Here is a 24,127-nt window from a genome sequence, read left to right as displayed (position 1 = left end):
ATGGGTGGAGGTGGGATGGTTATATATTGATCAAACTGTTGAACGATGTTCCGTTAAAACAGATATACGAGATATATGTTGGCAGCACAGTGCATGGCTTCACGAGCATGTTCTCTACGTACATGCGTGCATCGCAAGAGATTGCAGCCAAAAGTCAGATGAAGTATTCCTTCCAAACACCCCATCAAACAAGATCTAGTTGTGAAATCATACATAATAAGATTGTTCCATACAATAGTTTCCGACTTCCAGGTTTTTCTTCTCTTGTGTACAGCACTATACCGGTGTTCTTTGCACCTCCTTCCTCTGTGCAAAAACTACGCACGATTTCTTTTTATCTTCAATTAACATTTTTATCTAAAGTTATGCAATGCAGTATTAAGTTTCCAACGGACGTCCCCACAAATAGCATTGTTTCATAAATCTTAGCCCTTCACAGCAAGAGAAATATGACTGCATTCGTCAGTAATTAAATGCACGCACGCAGGCACGCACGCACGCACGCACGCATGCACACAAACACACACACACACACACACACACACACACACACACACACACACACACATGTATATCTTATCATCACCGTTTTCTTTATTATTTCTCTCTCCCATACTGCCATGCAAGACAACAAAATTTTCTTACAACAACATCCTCTCCTTACTAACTGATCGGTGTGAGTGAACCATTTCGAGAGAGAGAGAGAGAGAGAGAGAGAGAGAGAGAGAGAGAGAGAGAGAGAGAGAGAGAGAGAGAGAGAGAGAGAGAGAGAGAGAGAGAGAGAGAGAGAGAGTCGCTATATTGAGATAATCCTTGAAAAAAAAAAAACTAACTCGTTAGCAAAGCAGGTGCAAACCAAATAATGTTTCACTGCTACTATGCAAATTTTTAGTTATGAACAGTGGTCTGCAATTCTGAGTTTCTTATAATCGTTTGCAGTTTTTTTTTTTTTATTCGTCGCACCAATGTGCATCAAAACTACCAGACAAATGCTACACGTCAGTTCCTATTCCGTTTATGTAGAAAATAATGCATTTTTTAACATCAAATCTTATTTATAATATGAGAATGTCGGGAAACACCAGCTAGAATCAACAACAATAACAGCAACAATAACAAACACAACAGCAACAATAGTAATAAAAGAGAATAACATGAGTATTTCTACAAATCTTTATCTTTACGTAATCTTTGTTGTCTAATTTGCACCTAAGGGTGTAGAACAGACCATTTCTGGTTCTCTTATTGCAGGAAGCAAACACACACACACACACACACACACACACACACACACACACACACACACACACGAAGATCGGTCTATGAGCTTTGAGCTCGCTCCATAATGGGGAAGACTGGCTGGGTGACCAGTAGGCGACCGAGGTGAATCACACACACACACACACACACACACACACACACACACACACACAGTGGTTAGAGCGCTGGCTTCACAAGCCAGAGGACCGGGGTTCGATTCCCCGGCCGGGTGGAGATATTTGAGTGTGTCTCCTTTCACGTGTAGCCCTGTTCACCTAGCAGTGAGTAGGTACGGGATGGTCTCAGGCTTATCCGAAGATCGGAAATAATGAGCTCTGAGCTCGTTCCGTAGGGTAACGTCTGGCTATCTCGTCAGAGACTGCAGCAGATCAAACAGTGAAAATACGAAGGCAAGACTCCTGTTCTTCCGCTGTATCTTGCGCTGCCAGCCACAACTCCTCGGGGTTCTGTTCCGTGCCGTTCCCTGCCAGGTGGACACGAGCCGCTGCTTCAAATGAGACAAACCCAACCCAATTCAACATTTGAGATCGGAATTTCTCTAGGTTGAGCTAAGACAGCAATTTACTTAACAATTACCATTAATATAATGTTCATTAAATAAAGACACCGTATCAAAGTCACCACCCAGATTTTCTACGAGTCTCTTGCCAGTATCGCTTTATAAGCAGTGTGTGAGGCTCGGCAGGAGAGAAGCGGGAGGTGGCACTAGTGGCAGCGGTGTACGAGGAAGAAGGCAGGGGTGGAGAGTAGAAGCAAAATAGCGGGTGGCGGAGACTTTATATGCTATTCAGACCAACTCTCAAGGTGGGCGAACAACTAAGGATACAGTGGTGGCGGAATTTATGTTAACTGTCTGGCAAGAGTCTGTCCCTGCGGCGTTGTGTACGAGCAAGGAGTCGCCAAGCAAACACCGCCACAAGCGGCAGCACTTCACACCCTGCGCACAGGCGTATCAGAACCCAGGCCCAGCAGAAGCTCCTCACTCCGCTTATTGAGAAACTGTTCGCCAATTCAGTATTTAAAAATATCGTTCATTCTATCGCAAATAAATAAATGAGGATGCCCATTATACACGCTAGAGTAAGAAAATATAATTATCACACAAATTTCTTTAAAGATGAATCGAGATAAGAATAAACACAAGCAAGCTAGCACGCATGCACGCACTAACTCACACGCGCAAGCACCCACTGAGAGAGAGAGAGAGAGAGAGAGAGAGAGAGAGAGAGAGAGAGAGAGAGAGAGAGAGAGAGAGAGAGAGAAACAAATGTATATAATTATAATAATAAGGGAAAGAAAAATTAGAGGACCACTGGGGCTTCACTCGTAGGTGGTCTGTCGCTAAAAGTACAGTGCATAAGCAAATTACCCGCCTGACACCCACTCGTGGATCAAGGCAGGTGACGAAATTGTTTATTTTTACTTAGTTTATGAAGTTGAACCGAGAGAGAGAGAGAGAGAGAGAGAGAGAGAGAGAGAGAGAGAGAGAGAGAGAGAGAGAGAGAGAGAGAGAGAGAGAGAGAGAGAGAGAGAGAGAGAACTAACTTGGATATATTCTGGTCCCGTTTCAGGAGTAACGAGGCAAGGAGGCCTGAGAAACGGGCCCTCCCCCCCAACACACCTCCCCTGGCACACTTGGTCGCCAGGCCCAGGAGATGCGCGACTCAAGGCATAAATAACGACAACGTAAAGCCACTAAACAAAAGATAATACGTAAATAGGAGTCAACGAGGTAAAAATAGAATGCTTTGGAACAATAGAGGAGGACGGTGGTGTGTGTGTGTGTGTGTGTGTGTGTGTGTGTGTGTGTGTGTGTGTGTGTGTGTGTGTGTGTGTGTGTGTGTGTGTGTGTGTGTGTGTGTGTGTGAGAGAGAGGAGAGGAGAGGAGAGGAGAGGAGAGAGAGGAGAGGTGGGGAGGGAGGGGAGGGGGAGAGGAGAGGAGAGGAGAGGAGAGGAGGAGAGGAGAGGAGAGGAGAGGAGAGAGAGAGAGAGAGAGAGAGAGAGAGAGAGAGAGAGAGAGAGAGAGAGAGAGAGAGAGATCGAAATTCATGATAGAAATAAAAATGAGAAAGAGAAAAGAAATAGTTAATGCACTGAAACAACACGGAAACGAGAGAAAAGAAAAAAGAAAATAAAGAGAAAAAAAATAAATAAATGAAGAAGAAAAAGAAAAAAGAAAATATTTACATGGTGCAAGCGTTAGACCAGGATAAAGTGAACCGTGCTTTCCAACCTTTTGTTCTGTCACACTCGTCCTGGCACAGACCCGCCCGGCGAGAGATGTACACACGGCCCACAGACGTAAGATAAAGGCGGAGATACGAGAAGAGGACTCAGACCTAAGACTTGCTTCTAGTCAAGGAGGAAAAATAATTAAAGACGACGTGAATACAAGAAAATATGAAAAAAACACGACCTAATGATCATGTATCAGGTAGAGAGAGAGAGAGAGAGAGAGAGAGAGAGAGAGAGAGAGAGAGAGAGAGAGAGAGAGAGAGAGAGAGAGAGAGAGAGAGAGAGAGAGAGAGAGAGAGAGAGAGAGAGAGAGAGAGAGAGAGAGAGAGAGTCAAGAATGAAAAGAAAATGTTTTTGAAGAAAATTTATAGGTAAACAAACAGATTCCTGCATCCATTGTTGTTGCTCTCTGGCCAGGATTTACAATGTGTGGTCGCCCGTGCGGTGGTGTGGTGCATGGGGCCTCACCCTCCCCTAATGACCGGCACATGTAAACACCAGTAGGTAGTATATGGTCTGTCAGCTTCCTGTCATGGCACTGCGCTGAACATGACAAGTTTTGACAGAGGTACTTCAATATTTCAAACCTCTCTCATCTTGTTAAATGTATCCCTTGAAAAGAATAGAGAAAAGATGCAGAAAAGATACAGAAAAAGAAGAACTAAGCGAATAAAAGAATAAGTAAATGTCTTTTTTTTTTTCTATGCTAAAATTTACAGACCAGGGAATCAAAGGTCCCCCACTAATCGCTGCTCGCCGCCTCTCAAGATCAGTAATCTAATCTCGAAAGTTACCTCTAATACTTACACCTTAAACTTACAGTCAAAGAAATATGGATAAAAGTACGAAGCCATATTCAAGAGCTTACCGATAACATGTATGAAGAATCGGAAAGGAAGGAGAAAGGAGATGAAAAATGAGTCAAAAATTCTTCGGGAGCATTGGAAAAGACAATCCTTTTAGCAATTTCAGAGTAGTAAACGTGAAAAAAAAAAAAAACGCAATAACATTAATGCAGCGAATTTAAGAAAAAAACAAAGAAAATAATAAAAGCAGTGCGCTCGAATATCACGTAACACAAAGAAGGGAGTAACGAAAAGGACAGTACGGGAAGGGAAGGTGAAGCTGGCTGGGACTGTAATAACGGCACCTAGGCAAGGCAGGCCGCCCACGGAGCCTCTTAGTAGAATAATCTGCGTAGTCGGAGATATTTCGGTGTTGATCCTGAGGGAAGAAAACAGAGCAGGGAAACTTACGAGAAGGCTATTTGCAGATTTTTTTTCTTTTGCTTTCTTTTGTGTAGCCGCCCGTGCCTGTGTTCCGTGTTTTATTTTCTCTTTGTTTTTTTGCACGCCACTCTGCCTGTTTTATGAGACTGCACGTTACTCCCCTTCTCTCTCTCTCTCTCTCTCTCTCTCTCTCTCTGGCTAAATGCATGTAGAAATAATTAACCACACAGGTGAATCTTTGTAAAGGTCCACGTTATTAGATCCTTTATTTGCTTGCTAAGATAAGTTTCATTATTCACGAAAACACCACCAACAGACAAAAACATTCCGTGTGCCTACAGAAAACTGTCTCCCCACCGAGGAGAAACGCAGCACTTGTGTGACAAACTTCAAGGACGAGAGGGAGTGAAATGACTGATAAGGTGTCACCATTTCAAGAGATGAGAAAACAAGGAAAATATAAACTTGTTATAATTTCCTTGTCATATTCTTCTCTCGAACACTCTCATCCAGTCTTCTATTAACACGTTCAGTACCATGACGCATTTTCATATTCATTCTGCTTACTACTTGGTGATTTTAAACAACTTCAGAAAACTTATATGGGCATTATAATAGTGAAGACTCTGGCCATTAATTCTCTGACTTCATTGACCTTCCTAATGCAAATAAAATCGTCTGATCATACCTAAAATTCAAGGTAAAAGTGTGGCTCAGTACTGAAGGGGGTAAAGTCCGTCAAGGATCGTGATAAAAACATTTCGTCTCCCGCGCTTCCTGTGGCAGCGTTTTGATGCACAAACAGTCGACATGCTGGACGTTGTAGGAAGTCACAGAATGGCCAGTCAACAACCTGTGTAGATGCTGATAACATCGCCCCGCCTTGCAGTGTTGCCATGTCTGTGAGTGCAGAGATACAAAATATAATTGTCACTGCCCGGGACAATAAGCTGAAAGTTCATAATCTACAGAACAGTATTTTCGGTAACTTGCCCTCTAGAATCAACCCTTCAGTACTGGGACACATTTTTACCTTGAATTTGGGTAAGATTAGACTATTTTATTGACATCAGGAATGGTCTATGGTAAGATTAATGGCCACAGTCTTCATTATTTTCATCCAACACATAAGTTTTTGATGCTGTATAAAATCACCAAATAGTGACCAGAATGAATATGGAAAGCGTTATGGTACTGAAGGGATTAAGTAGGTTTTTTCCCTGCTAAGCAAAAAAATGGTTCAGTGGCTTCAGTAGGGTGCATTAAGATCATATTTTTTCATCTTCATAACCACTCTGTTGCTTCTACGAGGCCGTCCTTCTTATCTGTCAACGACTCAGTGAACGCGACTCGCTCAAGTGGATCACCGCTAGACAGGAGAAAGCCAGCTCAAGTTTGTCCCAAAGTCAGCTGGTAACTTTCGCACAGATAGTTATGTCATATTACAAATCCATACATTTTCTCCCCCGCCGACAACAAGCACAGTGGCACGGCGAACACACACCCTTTCCCGCCATACCCACTGTGACTCAAACCTGCGAAGAGATGCAGTACATTCTGGGAACACATACATGCAATTGGTGCTTGTAGAGTGAGCCTGTTTGAGACAAATAGGAGGCAGATTTAACGAGCTGTGTGTCACGCCATGCTGCGCTGTATTAGAGTTGACGCCAGAAACTAAGAAGAAAATTGCATGAAGAACAAGGTGGGGAAAGTGATCCCTCTGAAAACAAGAGCTTGTCGAGATTTTAACCAGACTGAGAGGCAGGCGAGCGCATCCTTATCTCGTCATTTATCTTGAGCACAGGCGCATACTTTGAATGACTGTAATGTGCCACGCTTTCCTTGTTAGTTAGCAATGCCGAACCAGCTTTCAGTGCATTATCAAATCGTGTCAGTGCACTACTAACTGAATCCCACTGCGCCATCAAAGGAATGTCAGCACCTTATCAAATTACTCTTCGTTGTACTATCAAACAATATTTCAGTCCGCCATGGAATTGTATCTCGGTGCAGAGTCAAATGCCAGTGTGTTATCAAATCATACATTAGACTGCTACTGAGTCATATCTCGGTCCACTGACTAACTACTGTATGTCTAAGTCCGCTATTAAATTGTACATCACTGCACTATCAAAAGACTGCGTATCTTAGTCCACTATCAGCTCATAGCTCAGTGCACCATTAGATGACATGGCTTGACGTGATGTCATATTCATTTATGAAAAAAATGGAATAAGTGTATAAAAGTAATGAGAGGAAGTAAATAACTGAAGGGCAGACTATAATCAATAAACAATCCAGGAAAAACAAAGGTACAGTCGAGTTAACAACCATCGTCCTTGTATATAAATGGATACGTGGATCAACAGAAACAATCACTGAAAAGCATGAGGTTCCTGCCACGCCTCGATGGATAAAGGGACTCGACGGGACCTGGAACTCACGCAGGACTCAAAGAAAAGAAATAAACAAATACAGAAAAAAATATACAGTTGCATAAATAGTTCAGTTTCGTCATGTGGATGTTTTACCAAAGACAAAGCCGCGACTCTAAGCTTTCATTGATTGAGTCAAAAAGAACACTGAAAAATCCACGGTTTAATTTCATGCTTATGACATTAAGAGTGGAAAATCCAATATTATGTAATTTCGGGATATATTTCACCACTGGCAGTTTTATTCTAAATTGATATCATTTAACGTTCAGCGGCCAAGAGTAAGTTGTGTGGCGGCGAGACTTACCACAGTGAAGGTGTAATCAAAGTTGTCATCCAGCGCCTGGCCGGAGGGACGACGGTGATAACAAGGGATGTCAATTTTGGAAAATGACGGCCTTCGCTGCTTCTTCGGGATTTTGATGATGCAATTAGCGGCGCTGAGGTTGTGTACTGTCTCCACCTCCACCACGGGACCTGCCGCGATCGCCTGGTTTGCGCCATTCACCTGCGTCACCTCGGGCGGAATCTCATCCTGCAATGGCTCCCGGCTGGGCTCGGGGGAGGTGCTCACGATATCCTCCAATGCAGGTCTTTCAGGAAGGCGCGGCGGATACATTCCTGGATCAGACCTTCTTTTGCTGAATGATAACTTCTTCTTCTTCTTGAAAGTAGACCGGTGGTGGGGAGGGACCTCAAGGTAGTCAATGTTTGGAGGCACCATGACCCCAGACGTACGGCGACCCCCCGGCACATCCTTAGACTTACGCCACGTCAGTTCACTACTGTCGAACTTCAGCGGCGTGTCGATATTTGCACAAGGCGACTCCTCGTCCGAGTCTATGGTGATGCTTATTGGGCTGATGGGAGGCGTCGGGAGGAGAGGCTGGCCGAGGATGGGCGGAGGAGAACCAGGGCTGTCAGTGAAAGATGTTGAAGCGGTCAAGTCAAGAAGGGGCAGACCATGGGAACCAATTAGTGCAGGATCGTCCTCACACCCCATCCGAAGTGACGCCTCAGCTAACACTTCGTAATCTACGAAGACTTCCGCTTCTGCTGAGTTACCGTTACTCTCCAGATCGGTGGAAGACGAGGCAGGCGAGGAGACAGGAGGCGTGGCACCTGCATCCTGCACGGGGATGTTGGTCACCACCATGACCTCATCACCCGCTACAGTCCCCTCGCTGGCCATATTGCTGATCGACGGTCACTTACAATTGAGTGAGGGAGGTGAATCACCAATCCCGACACTGCAGGTTATCACCGAATCACTTCAGCCGCAACAAGAGGGAGGCAAACATTTGCGATGGGCTTATTGCTGAGCCGCAAACAATACACTGCTTCGGAGGGACTTACACGTACAAATTTTTTCTCCACCATAACGGGAATAAGGAAGTCACAGTTTGCTATATGGCACTGAAGGTTCCTGAATACACCGGAAGTGTAAAACAAGGCGGCAATGAGGGCGACTGCCGGCGATACGAGACACTACGAGCCCCGAGCAAGCCTTATGGGATCACGGCGCACCCCTGCTCCAAGTCTGGAGCGAGTTCTTTTCTACAGTCTTAATTTTATAAGAAAGCCACGCAGCTATATAAAGAACACTGCCAGGTCAACAGATGGCTTTCACTTGGGCTGCAGAGGTGCCAGGAAAATTTATCACGGAATAAATTTGAATCACTGAGCTTAACTGCAACGTTCAAAGTCTCGAGACGTCAAAACACGCACTTCGCTTCCATTCGCTTCCACTGGATGCCCCACATGCGATAAAGGTACGTCAGAAGGAACACCGAGCGGCCGGTCTGTACCAGCATCATCCTGTCGGCTTCACACTCATCTCAGACCAGACCACAGTGAGGCTCACACCACTCCTGCCGCAGGTGTATCATGTCTTTGAGAGAAGCGTGTGAAAAGAGCTTTGCACCACTCAAAAGTCTTGGCGGCACGGTAACTTCAACTTGCACCACTGGCCGCACCACGCACACCCAAGGAGTCACTGTAAGACCACGAGTTACCGCTCACCACACGGACATTCATCCCATATACTGCCTTCTGCTCGCTCACCGATGGCCCTGAGCCGGTAATGAGCAACACCCAGAACGCTGCAGTCGCCGGGCGCCTCTCATCTCCAGTGTCGCACCAGGGAACAAGAAGCTGGCGCGGCGGTGCGATGCCAGCAGCAACAGCGGCAGGGATGACACTGTGCCACAGCCACTGAGAGGACAGCCAAGGCGCACAGCCCCTCCCCCAAACGCACCCCCTTAGTATTCTCCCACACATCGTCCTCCTGAGCGCCTCTTAGTCCCTCCTTATACAATAAAGCCCCAAGAAGAAGGGCAAAACAGTCCACATCACACTTACGCCTTACTGCTGCTTCTTTGTTTTTTTTCTTAATCCTTCCACTTTCACAGACCCTTATCAAGCAATTGTCTCTTGCCATGACTACTTCTCGTGCCTGCTGAAGACAAGAGAGCACCAGTGATGGAATGAAATCGATAAGGCTGAATTATTGGCAGCGGTGGCAGGAGAACTGGGAGTGAGAGGAAGGCAGAAAGGAGGGAGGAACTGCACTTCAATGAGGCTGGTGTGGGAAAGCAGGTGGGTATGTGGCCGCGTGTCATAGCAGGTGGGTGTACGTGATAGACCACGAGCAAACGTGACTTGGAATACACCCAGATCTCTCTCTCTCTCTCTCTCTCTCTCTCTCTCTCTCTCTCTCTCTCTCTCTCTCTCTCTCTCTCTCTCTCTCTCTCTCCCCCCTTAAGTTTCCATTTCCTTTCCCAATGCCTTTCCCTCAGGCCAAAAGATGATAATCGGGTCACAGTCCAGCACTTCCCCGACACTTGCCCATGTTTTGGCAATCGGTGGGCTCTGCGATACACAACGTGAAGTACAATGTTGCAGGTGTTCTTCCCGCTCTCCGCCTCGCCCACGGACCCAGTCTTCCTTTCACTGGCTATCAACAACAACGAGTCCACAGTCGGGCGATGAAATGAATTTGCAAGATTTGTAGAGTTTTTATTTTTATCTCGTTTTCAAAGGCTTGGAAGACATTTGTGAGAAAAAAGTAGTCCTTGCTTTCATTCGTTTGACGGCAACACTGAAGTCAGAAGTTTTTTATTTATGCAACAGACAGCTGCCACAAGTCAGCCCTCAGCTTCCATAAGAACCGAGTCTTTCCCGGCATATCAATAACAGATATGTTTGCACATGTATATGCAATTTTGTACGTTTATTAGCTTCAGTAAATATACACAAGACAATTTAGGTGAAGACTCATTTACAGCGATCTACAATGGCAGGTACCTCAGACCAGCTGTTCTAACTCGTCTCGCAGTGCCAGCTTGAAAGGACGATTCTCAGGAATTATTAAAAAGTCAAATGTGTCGTCAGAGCCAAGGGCAGCTGGCACTGCTCCACGGCCTATTAGGATCGCAAACTCCATTCCACTTGTTCTGCCATCGGAGTTCGCGCCTCGTCGCCTCTGTTGACTCCGCCCCTCCGTTATCTTGACAGCAATCCATCTCACAGTAATCAAGATGTCCAGAACTCGGCAAATCATGCATCGCCTTCATCCTGTGCCTCACATTATTCCAAAACTCACAGGAGTTATTTGAAATATTAGGTATCCACTTTTTGAAGTCATACGTTAGTGAGTGTTTATGCGTGGTGTCCTGGCATCATCAGGCGACACACTAGTCTCGCTCCATCACTGGGAGGTGTGAAGCCTCGGGTGAATGCTCCCAACGCGCCTCTCATCCATCCTGCCTCCTACCTAATCTTCCTCCATCACCACTACATCCTCCCACCACCCCATCCATACTCACACTTTTTCATTTCAATTTGTCTTAAAGTCTCGCTTATCTTCAATTTCCACACATCTCAATAAATCTATCTTCAACATCTTCAGGTTGTCAGCCATTCTACATTTCTTCCCACGCATCTTACCTAACCTGTCAGTCTATTGGTCTGTTTGTCAGTCTGTCTGTTGGGCTGCTTCCCTGCCTGCTTGTCTGCATATTTGTGTCTGTCTCCAATGTTCTTTTTTTTTCTAGACTAACTGAAAAAAAAGTCACGTATGGAGTTAAACAAAAGACAATAACACGCAACACTTTAAGTAAAAAGGAAAAAAAAGGCTGTATTGAACGTATTACTATATAATAATAGCATCTAAATGAAAATTACTTGACTTCATTCAAGAGGGAGGTTTCAAGGCATTTGTCCCTGTCCTCTGGCTAATTTCATCGGCTCTGTAACGAGACCGGAGACTGAGTGGACCTTTTTTTTTTCTCTCTTTATATCTTTATTGCTCTTGATCAGTCCTCCTCTACTACATAAAAAATATAAGGAAAAGGGAGTGATAAATGCACTATATACACTCATAACACAAGTAGAGCTTCTCCAATTCGAATCGCGGTCCGAGCAGACAAACTATGAAATTTGTCTTCTCTTACTCTACCAAGAAGCAAATAGAAGTGCAGAGCGTAAGCCGAGGAGCAGTGACCTTGTACAGTAATTTTTTTATTTTTCTATTTATACCATGTGGGCTTTTCACGTGAATTTATGGGCTAAAAGGGATACTTCATTGGGGTACCTCCTATCTCAAAGCCCACCCGCTAGGAAACCCTTGCCGCGAGTGAGGAAGCCCAACCTACACTCGGATCGTGGACAGGATTCGAACCCGTACGCTTGGAGACACCTCGGACCCCAAAGCACGCATGGTTCCAATGTACCACGGCGGCCCCCGATAATTTCCGCTGGAGGCATAAAAAAAATGGCAAATCCCAATCTTTCTGTGCGTGTGTATGTGTGTGTGTGTGTTTCACTGTTTGATCTGCTGCAGTCTCTGACGAGACAGCCAGACGTTACCCTACGGAACGAGCTCAATGCTCATTATTTCCGATCTTCGGATAGGCCTGAGACCAGGCACACACCACACACCGGGACAACAAGGTCACAACTCCTCGATTTACATCCCGTACCTACTCACTGCTAGGTGAACAGGGGCTACACGTGAAAGGAGACACACCCAAATATCTCCACCCGGCCGGGAAATCGAACCCCGGTCCTCTGGCTTGTGAAGCCAGCGCTCTAACCACTGAGCTACCGGGCGTGTGTGTGTGTGTGTGTGTGTGTGTGTGTGTGTGTGTGTGTGTGTGTGTGTGTGTGTGTGTGTGTGCGCGCGCGCGCTTTTTGAGTAAATAAATGTGCTTGTGCGTGTGTAGCGTTCCAAAAAACAGACACCGTCACACAATGGAAAGTTGAAAAGAGATGAATTTTAAAGAGAACAAGAACAAAAGAATAAATAAAGAAGAAAAGAGAAAAGTAGGAACCACATGAGAGTTGGGGAAATTTACGCTGAGAGAGAGAGAGAGAGAGAGAGAGAGAGAGAGAGAGAGAGAGAGAGAGAGAGAGAGAGAGAGAGAGAGAGAGAGAGAGAGAGATGGAAGACAAAATGAAACGTATTTAAAAAAAAAAAAAGACGAACTTATACCACAAAATAGTGATAAAGAAAAGTGTGTGTGTGTGTGTGTGTGTGTGTGTGTGTGTGTGTGTGTGTGTGTGTGTGTGTGTGTGTGTGTGTGTGTGTGTGTGTGTGTGTGTGTGTGTGTGTGTGTGTGTGTGTGTGAAGATAACTTTTAAGAATTAGGATACAAAATAAATCGAAATAAATATTGTGAACAAAGAGATTTAATTATTTAGTAAGGACAAAAATAAGGGGAGGGAGAGAGAGAGAGAGAGAGAGAGAGAGAGAGAGAGAGAGAGAGAGAGAGAGAGAGAGAGAGAGAGAGAATGACATAACATTACTCAGTCCTAATGGAGAAACATTACCACACACGCGCACAATTTGTTCCCCAGCATGCCATCTCCATCTTCCCTTGACGCGGCCCAGCACAGGCGACAGCAAAGCCACAACAATATACATCTCGCGGTCTTGGACAACACAAGGGGCGACGCCTCAAACCTAACAGCTGGTGTGCACTGACAGGCTTGACAGGCGGCGATGGCGGCTGGCGGGGTTAGGTGGTGCGCTGACACATTTTTATTGCTTAGGATGTAGCGTATATATTAACAAATCGCTGAGAGAGAGAGAGAGAGAGAGAGAGAGAGAGAGAGAGAGAGAGAGAGAGAGAGAGAGAGAGAGAGAGAGAGAGAGAGCATTCACACTTAGGCCACACCACAGTGGCTTAGTCGAGTCCTTGACCCAGTTCCGATCTCTGTCAAGAAGGGTGCTCCGGGAGTTGAGTCGCCTCCCTCTCTACATGAACCTGCATGGAATGTCCGACGTAGAAGCGAGATCTTATTGGAAATGCTAAGAAAATATATTACGTAGTGGAAGGAGAGGAGGAGGAGGAAGAGAAAAAGATGGAAGATAGAAGTAAAATAGTCTGCTGGCTTCGTACTCGCGCACAGCAAGACTATTATCAGACTGTGAACACCAAATAATAAAGCTTCCCTCCCAGCACAGTTGTAGTAAACGTACTATGAAACACAGAGAGAGAGAATGAAGTAAAGGAATAAAGATGAAGGCGTGAGCAACATTAATTCTGCATCAGCTGGCGATATAAACGATACCACAATGCAGACTTTCATATGATCAGCACCGTGCGAGGAAAACGAGACGCATATATTGACCACACGACAGGAATGGAGTTACGAAGAGATGCGTAACAAATCAACACAAAAAAGGAAAGTCAAGAGCCGTATAAGCAACTAAACAATTTATAAGCAACAGGCAAATAATTATCACCCCGGCAAACCCATAAGACAACTTGGACTCCACAATGAAACACGAGAGGCGCTTCTTGCACGAGCACAACACACGTTCTTCCATCCCAATTGACTCCACGGCCGCGTATTTTGAAACGCCTTGAACTGTCGCAAGGTAAATGTGTTCCTTTTTATTCTTGAGACCACAGAGATCATTAGTCTGGTTCTCATGGTTGTTTTTCCCATTCAAGACGCATAATCCTTTGTTATATTGGCACTTTAATCATGGAGACACCCTTGAAAATCCTAATCATTCGCACAAGAGCCTTTTAATAGCAGTGTGTGTAGATAAGACGCAGCAGAATGGTGTACGATTGCGAACGACTGCGCAGGTATTGTGTGGCTCATTCACGAGAGAGAGAGAGAGAGAGAGAGAGAGAGAGAGAGAGAGAGAGAGAGAGAGAGAGAGAGAGAGAGAGAGAGAGAGAGAGAGAGAGAGAGAGAGAGAGAGAGAGAGAGAGAGAGAGAGAGAGAGAGAGAGAGAGAGAGAGAGAGAGAGATGCGGTTTGTTTACACACTTTATGGAGTAATAGGAAAGTTTGATGGCCTCGCAGGTGTGTATGTACGGGCGCTGGTGGAGGGGGAGTGCTGAGTCAGGTTCCTCCGTCTCCCTTGCTCATACCCGCCCCTACCTCCATTCACTGTCGCCCCCCTCCACCCCCTATATCACCGTCCCCCACACCAAGCCACGCCACGCCACGCTTAGCACTATTTACGCCAAAGGAAACCCGTCAAGATGTTAAGCTGTTTGTGCCGCCGTGTTGCAAATGAAGGATGATATTGTGGAAATCATCAAAACAAGGATTGGAATAAAAAAAAATAAAAAAGGAGAAAAAAAGTGATATTGAAGAGATATTGACGGTGGTGGTGGTGGTGGTGGTGGTGGTGGTGGTGGTGGTGGTGGTGGTGGTGGTGGTGGTGGTGGTGGTGCAGGAGTCGATAGTGGTTGTCGCGATGGTGGATACAACAGTCGGTGGAGAAAGGCATTTGTCTATATTTAAGTTCTAAGTACTTGCCAACCTAAAAGCTACACCATCACCTTCACCACCACCACCACCACCACCACTACAACTACTACTATCATGGCCTCCACCAACACCACTACCACCACCGCCACCACCCAAGCCACCACACCACAGCCACAGCCACTCTCACCCACTCAATCCCTTCCCCCCCCTCCTTGCTTTCCTCTCCCACCCTCCTATCACCAGTCTCAACTATTAATAACTCTGTCATAGCAATAATTCACCGCTAATTTTGGGGAACGTAAAAACATAAAGGCATAAATGTTTCCCTGACACTTCAAAACATAAGTGAACGTATCGACTGTACGTTCACTCACAATAGTGTGATAGTTACGTGAATCCATTATGTATTTTTTTTTCATAAAGGATAGGTGACAATTCACTGACTATTGAGCAAAATATGTCAGTTCTTTTGTTTGCTGTTATTATACTATCTCATTTATTTTATTTACTATTGCTGACAGTAGGGAGAAGAACCTGGACCTCGAAGCGGTGGAGGATAGAGCTACATGGAGGAGACCCATCAAGAACAGCGACCCCTGGATAGAAACGGGCTAATAATGCTGCAGAAGACGACGACTTTTTTTTATTTACTATCATTATTTTACTATCAGTCACAAACCCCTTTCACTCTAACTAATACGTAGAATTTTTAGTATTAACCGCAAAGCACCCTGTATATACACGATACCTTTCCTTTATGAGCAGTCGATCACAACACGAATACAAAGAACCCTGTATTTTTCTTCTCTCTAAATATACGATACCTTCCCTTCATAATTAGTCTTTCACCACAAAACCACAAAGAAACCTGTATCTTTCTCTGTATATATATACACGAACAGTCTATCACAACGTAAGTACAAAGAACCATGTATTTTTCTTCTCTCTCTCTAAATATACGATACCTTTCCTTTATTAGTCTTTCACAACAAAACCACAAAGAACGCTGAACCTTTCTCCCTCTGTATATACACGATACTTTTCAATCTATCACAACACAAGCACAAAGGAACCAGTATCTTTCCCCCTTTATAGATACACGATACCTTTCCTTTATGATCCATATACCCCTAACCATTAAACAAACCCTACACAGCAAGTCCTCTTTTCCCTACCACCAGACAGTACCACATTTAGATCAAAGGCCAGAACATCTTTACATCATTAACATTCTTCCTTTCGTCTCGCTATCAACTCCCGCCGCTTACCAAGACATGATAATCCCTTCCTTCTCCTATCACGAAGCGCCACCCTTGCCATACGCCGCGCGCCCCTTCCTTTACTCCTTCTCTCATCCCGATTCAAGCCTCACGCGATGCATTATTTTTACACCCAGGACACTGAAATAGCCAACCTCAGTCTGGCAGATTAGGTTTCTTTTTCTGTGTGTGTGTGTGTGTGTGTGTGTGTGTGTGTGTGTGTGTGTGTGTGTGTGTGTGTGTGTGTGTGTGTGTGTGTGTGTGTGTGTGTGTGTGTGTGTGTGTGTGTGTTTAGAAAGATATTGGATTTCTTTTGTTCTTTTTCTTATATGTGTGTGTGTGTTTGTTTTCATTTAACGAGAGAGAGAGAGAGAGAGAGAGAGAGAGAGAGAGAGAGAGAGAGAGAGAGAGAGAGAGAGAGAGAGAGAGAGAGAGAGAGAGAGAGAGAGAGAGAGAGAGAGAGAGAGAGAGAGAGAGAGAGAGAGAGAGAGAGAGAGAGAGAAAGAAAGAAAGAAAGAAAGAAAGAAAGAAAGAAAGAAAGAAAGAAAGAAAGAAAGAAAGAAAGAAAGAAAGAAAGAGAGAGAGAGAGAGAGAGAGAGAGAGAGAGAGAGAGAGAGAGAGAGAGAGAGAGAGAGAGAGAGAGAGAGAGAGAGAGAGAGAGAGAGAGAGAGAGAGAGAGAGAGAGACCCACAAATTTCCCAGCTTGTGACGTGTGTGAATATGCTACACCTGTGTTTGAGTAAGTGAGTGAGTTACAATCCAAAACCTTGACATAACCTACAGGTTACTTAATAATAAACACGTTCTAAAACATTATACAACAACAGCAACAAGAAAATCACCACCAATACGTGACTATATATTTTCTTTTCTTTTATATACATCTTATTTATCTATCTTTTCCAGTGACAGATACGCCATGCACTGGGACACACGCACCAACCCCTTGTAAATGATACTATCGCCTTCATCGCGACCCGTAAGACAACAATCAACACAGTCAAACAAATAACTGAACACAGACTCCGAGGTATAATAAATGTTAAGATGCTATGGAACTGGAATGTGGCAGATGTGGTTCTTACTTCTCGTGTGTTTGGGTGCTCACTGTGCTAGGCTCTGCACTGGGAACAGATGAAGACACAGGCACACACATTACACCAAGGAATATAGTAACGATCTTGAACTGGGCAACATTCTGAATTCTTTATGTGTATTACCTCTTCTATATTCAGTTTCACCAGTTTTTAAGGGTCTTTTATGATTCTACTGACAGATGAACGAGATTTTTATATTATTAAGACTTTCACACACAGGTACACACTTTGGACCAAGGAGTATAGAAACAACTTTGCACTGAACCAAATTAAGAATCACTAATGTACAATACCTCTCCTACATTAAGTTTCACGGATTTTCAAGTTTTTTTTTTCTATAAATCTACTGACAGATGACATTACTAACAGCTTCAGACACAGGTACACAAAGTGGACCCAGGAATATAGATACAACCTTGCATTGGACCATATTTTAAATCACTTCTCTGCACCACCTCTTCTACATTCAATTTCACGTGTTTTTAAGGATTTTATGATTCTACTGACAGATGAACAAGATTCCTCCATTATCAACAGGTTTAAACACAAACACACATATTCTGAATCATTTCTGTGTACCACCTTCTCTATACATTGGTTTAAGGTTGTTTTTAAGATTCTACTAACAGGTGAACGAGACTTCCATATATTGCTAACATGATAAACACTAAATAACCCAGCTAATCATTCCTGTGGCCTTTGAAAATAGTCGTGGTGAGAGAAAAGCGTTTCTGAATACCGGCCACTGTGCATGAATGGGTCAGGCGTGAGACGAGGATGATGGCAATGATTGTAAGGTGTGACTGTGAAGGTGATGAGTGAGGAACGCACGCCACGCAATTCACCTTTCTTTACACCTTCACTAATGGCACGTGGGAATCATTAATACACTATACGTCGCGGGCCCTTCAACTCTCGCCGCTGTTTTATTCCCGTTAGCGGCAAAATTTTCTGTTATCAAGGAAATGTTGGCATCTCAGGAACTTTGTGGGGGAATTTATTATACCATAAGGAATATAGTTCATGGTTGCAGTGCGGGGAGAGTTCTAAAATTACGTGAATTAACAAGGTAGCGCCAACAATAAAAGGGAAGAGAGAGAGAGAGAGAGAGAGAGAGAGAGAGAGAGAGAGAGAGAGAGAGAGAGACGTGCAAAGTGTGACGAGGACGTTCAGGCAAAGGCGTCCCCAGTTAGCCTGCCGCCACTACATCATGTTCCCTGCCACCTCTCTCTCTCTCTCTCTCTCTCTCTCTCTCTCTCTCAGGGCTTCAATTTGGTTAGTTTAGGGAAGACATGAGTTTTGTTTGATTACCAGCCAATATTTTCATCATTTCTTGTATCTATGTGTTTATTCTCGATCTGAAGCCTTAATGGAAATACTCTAATGGAATGTGACCTAAAGGCGTTAACATCACAGTCCTTGGAGGCTGTTATGTTGCTTGCTGAATCGTTACACTAAGAAATTATTTTGTCTCCGGGAAGGGACACAATTAAGCACATCAATTGGAAATACATTGTAGTGCGACAATTAATATATCCATTCAGCACAAAGTGAAGGATGTGAGGCAGAGACAGAGGAAAGGATAATGACGATGATGATGGTGACGATAACTATAACCGCAACCACAACACCACCACCATGACCACTACAACCACTACCAACACCAACACCAACAACAACAACAACAACAACAACAACAACAACTACAACAACAACAACAACAACAACAACAACAACAACAACAACAACAACAACAGAAACAACAGCAACAACAAGAAAAACAACAAAGAGAAATTTTTAACCCCTTCAGTACTGGAACACATTTTTACCTTGAGATTTGTGTACTATTAGACCATTTTGTTGACATTAGGAAAGGTCTATGGAGGTCAGAATATTAATGGCCACAGTCTTCACTATGTTAATCCCCCACATGAGTTTCTGAAGCTGTATAAAATTACCAAATAGTAAGCAGAGTCAATATGGAAACGCGTCACGGTTAAACAAATATTAGCTAAATAAACTTATGGAAAGAGACGAGACCTGAGCTTACATTTCATACAGGGACGGCCACGTGGAGAGCTGTAGATTTCCTGCATGTTCATGTATACTCTTAACCCTTTCAGTATCACGAAGTATTGCCATATTCATTCTGGTTACTAATTTGACGATTTTATGCAGCTACAGAAAAATATGTGGGAGTTAGAGTATTAAAGTTACAGGCCATTAATTATTTGACCTCCATAGACCCTTCCTAATGCAAATAAAATCGTCGAATCACACCCAAAACTCAAGGTAAAAATGGATCAAAGTACTGAAAAAGGGTTAAAAACTAAAAAAAAAAAACATAATTAAAAACAAAAGAATCAACAGCAACAACAATAACATCATCAACAACAACAACAACAACAACAACAACAACAACAACAACAACAACAACAACAACAACAACAACAACACAACAACAACAACAACAACAACAACAACAACGACAACAACAAGGCCAGGAGCAGCAGCAGCAGCAGGAGGAGGAGGAGGAGGAGGAGGAGGAGGAGGAGACGTCCCGCCCCTCCTGACGCCATGATCCGCCGCGGCCCTGCAGACAACAATTAGAGTCAAGTGTTTACGTTCGTCTCATTCTCCAAGAAGCAGGTCAAGAGAGAGTAAGGCGGCCTGCTGCCCATCCCAACCACCACCCACCCACCCACTCACTAACTGGTTCCAACCGGCACGATATGGCCACCCACCTGTCCGCCCAGCCACAGGCCTCTACCCATCCTGTCACTCAATCCAGCCAGCCTTCCATCTACCTAGTCTTCAGCCCTCCAGTCAATCATCCAGCTTGCCCCCTATCCATCTAGTATTTAGGTCCTATCCAATCTAGTATTTAACTCTATCCAGCTAGTATTTAGGCTGTTTGAGGCTGTTTGAGGCTGTTTTAACCCATTCAATACTGAGATACATTTTTCACCTTAGTTTTCATTTGCATTAAGAAGAGTCTATGGAAGTCAAAGATTAATAGCCAGTCCTTCCTATTTTAATCACATAAGTTTCTGAAGCTGTACAAAATCGCCAAATAGTAATCAGAATGAATATGAAAACGTGGCATGGTACTGAAGGGGGTTAAGCTGTTTTAGATTTTCTTTATTTTTAGATAGTTTTAGTGTGTTTTTAGACTGCTAGAGGATACATTAGGTTGTTTTCAAGCTGTTTGATTAAGTTTTAGTGTATTTTAGTCATTCAATCACCCAAACTTCCATCCATTTACCCTTCGGACCTCCATCTATCCAGCCAGCCAACCTTCCATCCATCCACCGAGTCTTCTAACTACATCTCACAGTCAATTTTCGATCTTTATATGTAAAGTCTTTTAGTCTGTTGATAAAGCAAAACTGGATTGTCTGCATGTGTGGCCTCTCCTAACCTAACCTAACCTAACCCAACCCAACTTCTAACCTAACCTAACCTAACCTAATCTCACTTAACCTACTACTACTACTACTACTACCCCTTCATTCGTCTATCTTGCACACCATCATCGCCTTTTTATTTCTCCCTTACAAGTCTTCCCTCACCTTTTTTACCTAACTTCACTTAACCTACTACTACTACTACTACTTCTACCCTCTTCATTCGTCTATCTTGCACACATCGCCTTTCTATTTTCCCTTGCAAGTCTTCCCTCACCTTTTTTTCTCCAACAAACCTTAATTGTAAACATGGGGAGTATAGAGTCAGGAGGTGTGGTGTAAAATTATTGTGGCCTCTGCTCGGCGTTGGAACTAATATATCTCTTCTGTATCGCTGCAAGATCAACACTTTACCCTGCTTTATACACCGTGTCAAGCCCGTACCTCCGTGATTCATCTGGGTGGAGGTAACACAACCCCGAAAAAAAAAAACAGGATAGATAAACAAGAGATACAAGTTCTGGTTACGAAGTTATGATACACAGAAGAGAAATATAATAATAAACAAGAGTGTGACGTATATTGTGGGAAAAAGAGGGAAAAAAGAGAGAAAATTATCAAGGCCAGATGGCAAGGCTTGACAGAGAGAGAGAGAGAGAGAGAGAGAGAGAGAGAGAGAGAGAGAGAGAGAGAGAGAGAGAGAGAGAGAGAGAGAGAGAGAGAGAGAGAGAGAGAGAGAGAGAGAGAGTGTGTGTGTGTGTGTGTGTGTGTGTGTGTGTGTGTGTGTGTGTGTGTGTGTGTGTGTGTGTGTGTGTGTGTGTGTGTGTGTGTGTGTGTGTGTGTGTGTGTGTGTGTGTGTGTTGGAGTGGGAAGACGCTAGAGATGGGTAGGAAGGAAGAGAAGAAAGAGAGGAGAGAGGAGAGGGAGAGGAGAGGGAGAGGAGAGGAGAGGGGAGGGGGGATGGAAAGATGATGTTTGATCCCCTTAGAGCCACTACAAGGAATCAGACCCTCTTAGCACAGTTCCTTCATGACTCCAGATGAGACGTAACGAGAGAGAGAGAGAGAGAGAGAGAGAGAGAGAGAGAGAGAGAGAGAGAGAGAGAGAGAGAGAGAGAGAATAATAAATAAGACGATAATTGATAACGCACTGTTCAATGAAAAGAATACATATCAAAACACGTCTCTCTCTCTCTCTCTCTCTCTCTCTCTCTCTCTCTCTGGGCAGTGCCTTGAGACCCACCCTTTCCTTCCATGTCACACACCTGCACCTTTACACACCTGCGCCTTCCATACATCCGACTGTCAATCACCATATACTCCCTTTATTTTCCCTTCGTTGTCTTATATCCCTTCAAGATGCACATGCCCATACTCTCTTTCCTAACCTCATAGTAATATCCTCGGTTTCTATATTCTTGAGTCCTTTCTTATTCATCTATGTGACTCTGATGTAGAATTACCGGTGTTTCTTTTTCTCTCATCTTTGTTTCGACATTGATAAGTTGGTTAGTGTATGGAAGTGATATGACGAGGGTTGGTGTAATAAGGTGAATTATTTACGTTCACCTGTGTCTGACTTTACAATTCTTTTCTATCTTTGCTATATATTTCTTTTGTTTTATGTAACTTCTACACACACACACACACACACACACACACACACGTACACGTACACACACACACACACACACACACACACACACACACACACACACACACACACACACACACACACACACACACTTTAACATGGACACACATACACACACTGACACGGACACACATGCAGACACTCTGACACGGACACAATTGACTTGTTTCCCGTGATGGACAACGCTTCATTTCTCCGCAAAGTTCATAGACAGACGTGATACGGACACCACATCATGGCCATGACGCGGAAGTGAATCTTAAACTTAAACGTGATGTGACCAGGATTTGAACATGACAAGGGCTGGACGGATGCAGTGCGGAGGTTATGTGGAGGTGATAAAGACATTTGATAACAACATTTGTCCCAGGCAAGAATTTCAACTTGCTCAAGATAATCGAGATGAACAACTTTGGACTCAAAGACCGCAGCGGGCATGATATAATGTGATAGAGATGTGAACCGCTCGACATTACGTGCATGATACAGGCACGGGTTGGTTTTATGTCTGTAAGTCGACTTGTGTGAACGTAACATTGCTTAGCAGGTATCTGATATGAAGCAAAATCACCTCGACCATATTAAATACTAATGGACAGTGGCACAGACAACGCCTCTAACAAACATTTTCCCAGGCACAATGCGTGCGTGTCTTTTCCGTCGATGTGTCAATGCAACAACACTTACCGTCAAGGTCGGATTTTCTACATCCTTCCAATCGCCAAAAGTTTCCAGGGACACAGACGGCTTCAGGACGCGCGGGCGGTGGTCGCCGGTGGCTAGGCGGATTCTGTGCAATCGCGTCATACGAGCGTTTATTCCCTGGTGTCCCTTGGCGTCCCTGGGTAAAGAGGAAACCTCGACATCCTGCAGACTCGACCTGGAGACCAGGCTGGATAGACTCCCAAGGCGGCCCTTGCTGGCTAGCCACTCAGGAATTGAGCCAAGACCTTTAGCTAATGATCTGTGGCGGGTCTTTGATCCTTCAGCTCCGAGGACGGGAGAAGCGGCATTTAAGATTATGTCATCAATGTAGGGCAGGTCGTCCAGGGTGAGTGGCGGGGTCACAGACGCAGCCTCAGTGTGATCCACAGCATCTTCACTCTGACGCCCACACACGGTCACATCACCGAAGGACACACTCAAGCTGCGACCACTGGACAGCGACCCCAGACGGTCATCCGCCTCGGCAACTCTGTCACCACTGTCTTGCCAAGTACTCTCAAGGATTTCGGACAAAGGGAAGTCGTAGGAATCTGGATAGAGGTGGCGGGAAGGCTCAGCGGCTGGCGGACAGGCGTGGTCCACATCCAAGTTATGGGAAGCGAGTAACAGTGGCAAAACTATGGGCGTTTCCTCCAAGTAGCCTCCGAATGCTTTTGAATGTTCCTCCACATTACGAGAATCTTCACTATCATTATCCCGGGAGATGTTCTCTGTTTCGTCCTCCATGACTCTCCTGAGCTTGTGTGTGTTCACGATTCAAGGAGCTGTGAGGGCGTGGTGGGGTGCGTGGACATGAGAGCCTACCCAGTAAGTGTTGAGGACACGAGCCACGCACTGCAGGTGAGACGACCATGAAAATATTATTGATGTCAAGTGCACGTTCCTTTGCCAACCCAGCCTTCACAGGTGGCGCGCCGCCACCTGTTCAAGTACTTGGGACCGTAAATCCTGCCGTCACGACCATATTTTTCTCACACACACACACACACACACACACACACACACACACAGAGAGAGAGAGAGAGTGTGTGTGTGTGTGTGTGTGTGTGTGTGTGTGTGTGTG

General features: G+C 44.5%; 1 protein-coding gene across 8 annotated transcripts in view; it reads right to left on the bottom strand.

Annotated features, from left to right (window-relative positions):
- LOC123505082 (chloride channel protein 2-like) overlaps nucleotides 1–24,127 on the bottom strand; it is an 86,588-nt gene that overhangs the window by 38,934 nt on the left and 23,527 nt on the right. Inside the window, exon 1 of one of the 8 annotated variants that reach the window (XM_045256127.1) lies at nucleotides 7,491–9,357. The exons of 5 other annotated variants lie outside the window; for them this stretch is intronic. In XM_045256127.1, the coding sequence (XP_045112062.1) occupies nucleotides 7,491–8,375 (885 nt within the window). In that variant the 5' untranslated portion in view covers nucleotides 8,376–9,357. Of the gene's footprint in view, nucleotides 1–7,490; nucleotides 9,358–24,127 lie in introns of those variants that run through there. 2 more of the 8 variants (XM_045256126.1, XM_045256128.1) reach the window with 2 other exon arrangements.

Source organism: Portunus trituberculatus, chromosome 17 (assembly GCF_017591435.1).
Source record: "Portunus trituberculatus isolate SZX2019 chromosome 17, ASM1759143v1, whole genome shotgun sequence".
NCBI classification, from domain to species: domain Eukaryota; kingdom Metazoa; phylum Arthropoda; class Malacostraca; order Decapoda; family Portunidae; genus Portunus; species Portunus trituberculatus.
Note: the sequence above shows the minus strand (reverse complement) of the source record. Positions and strands in the feature narration are given on the sequence as shown.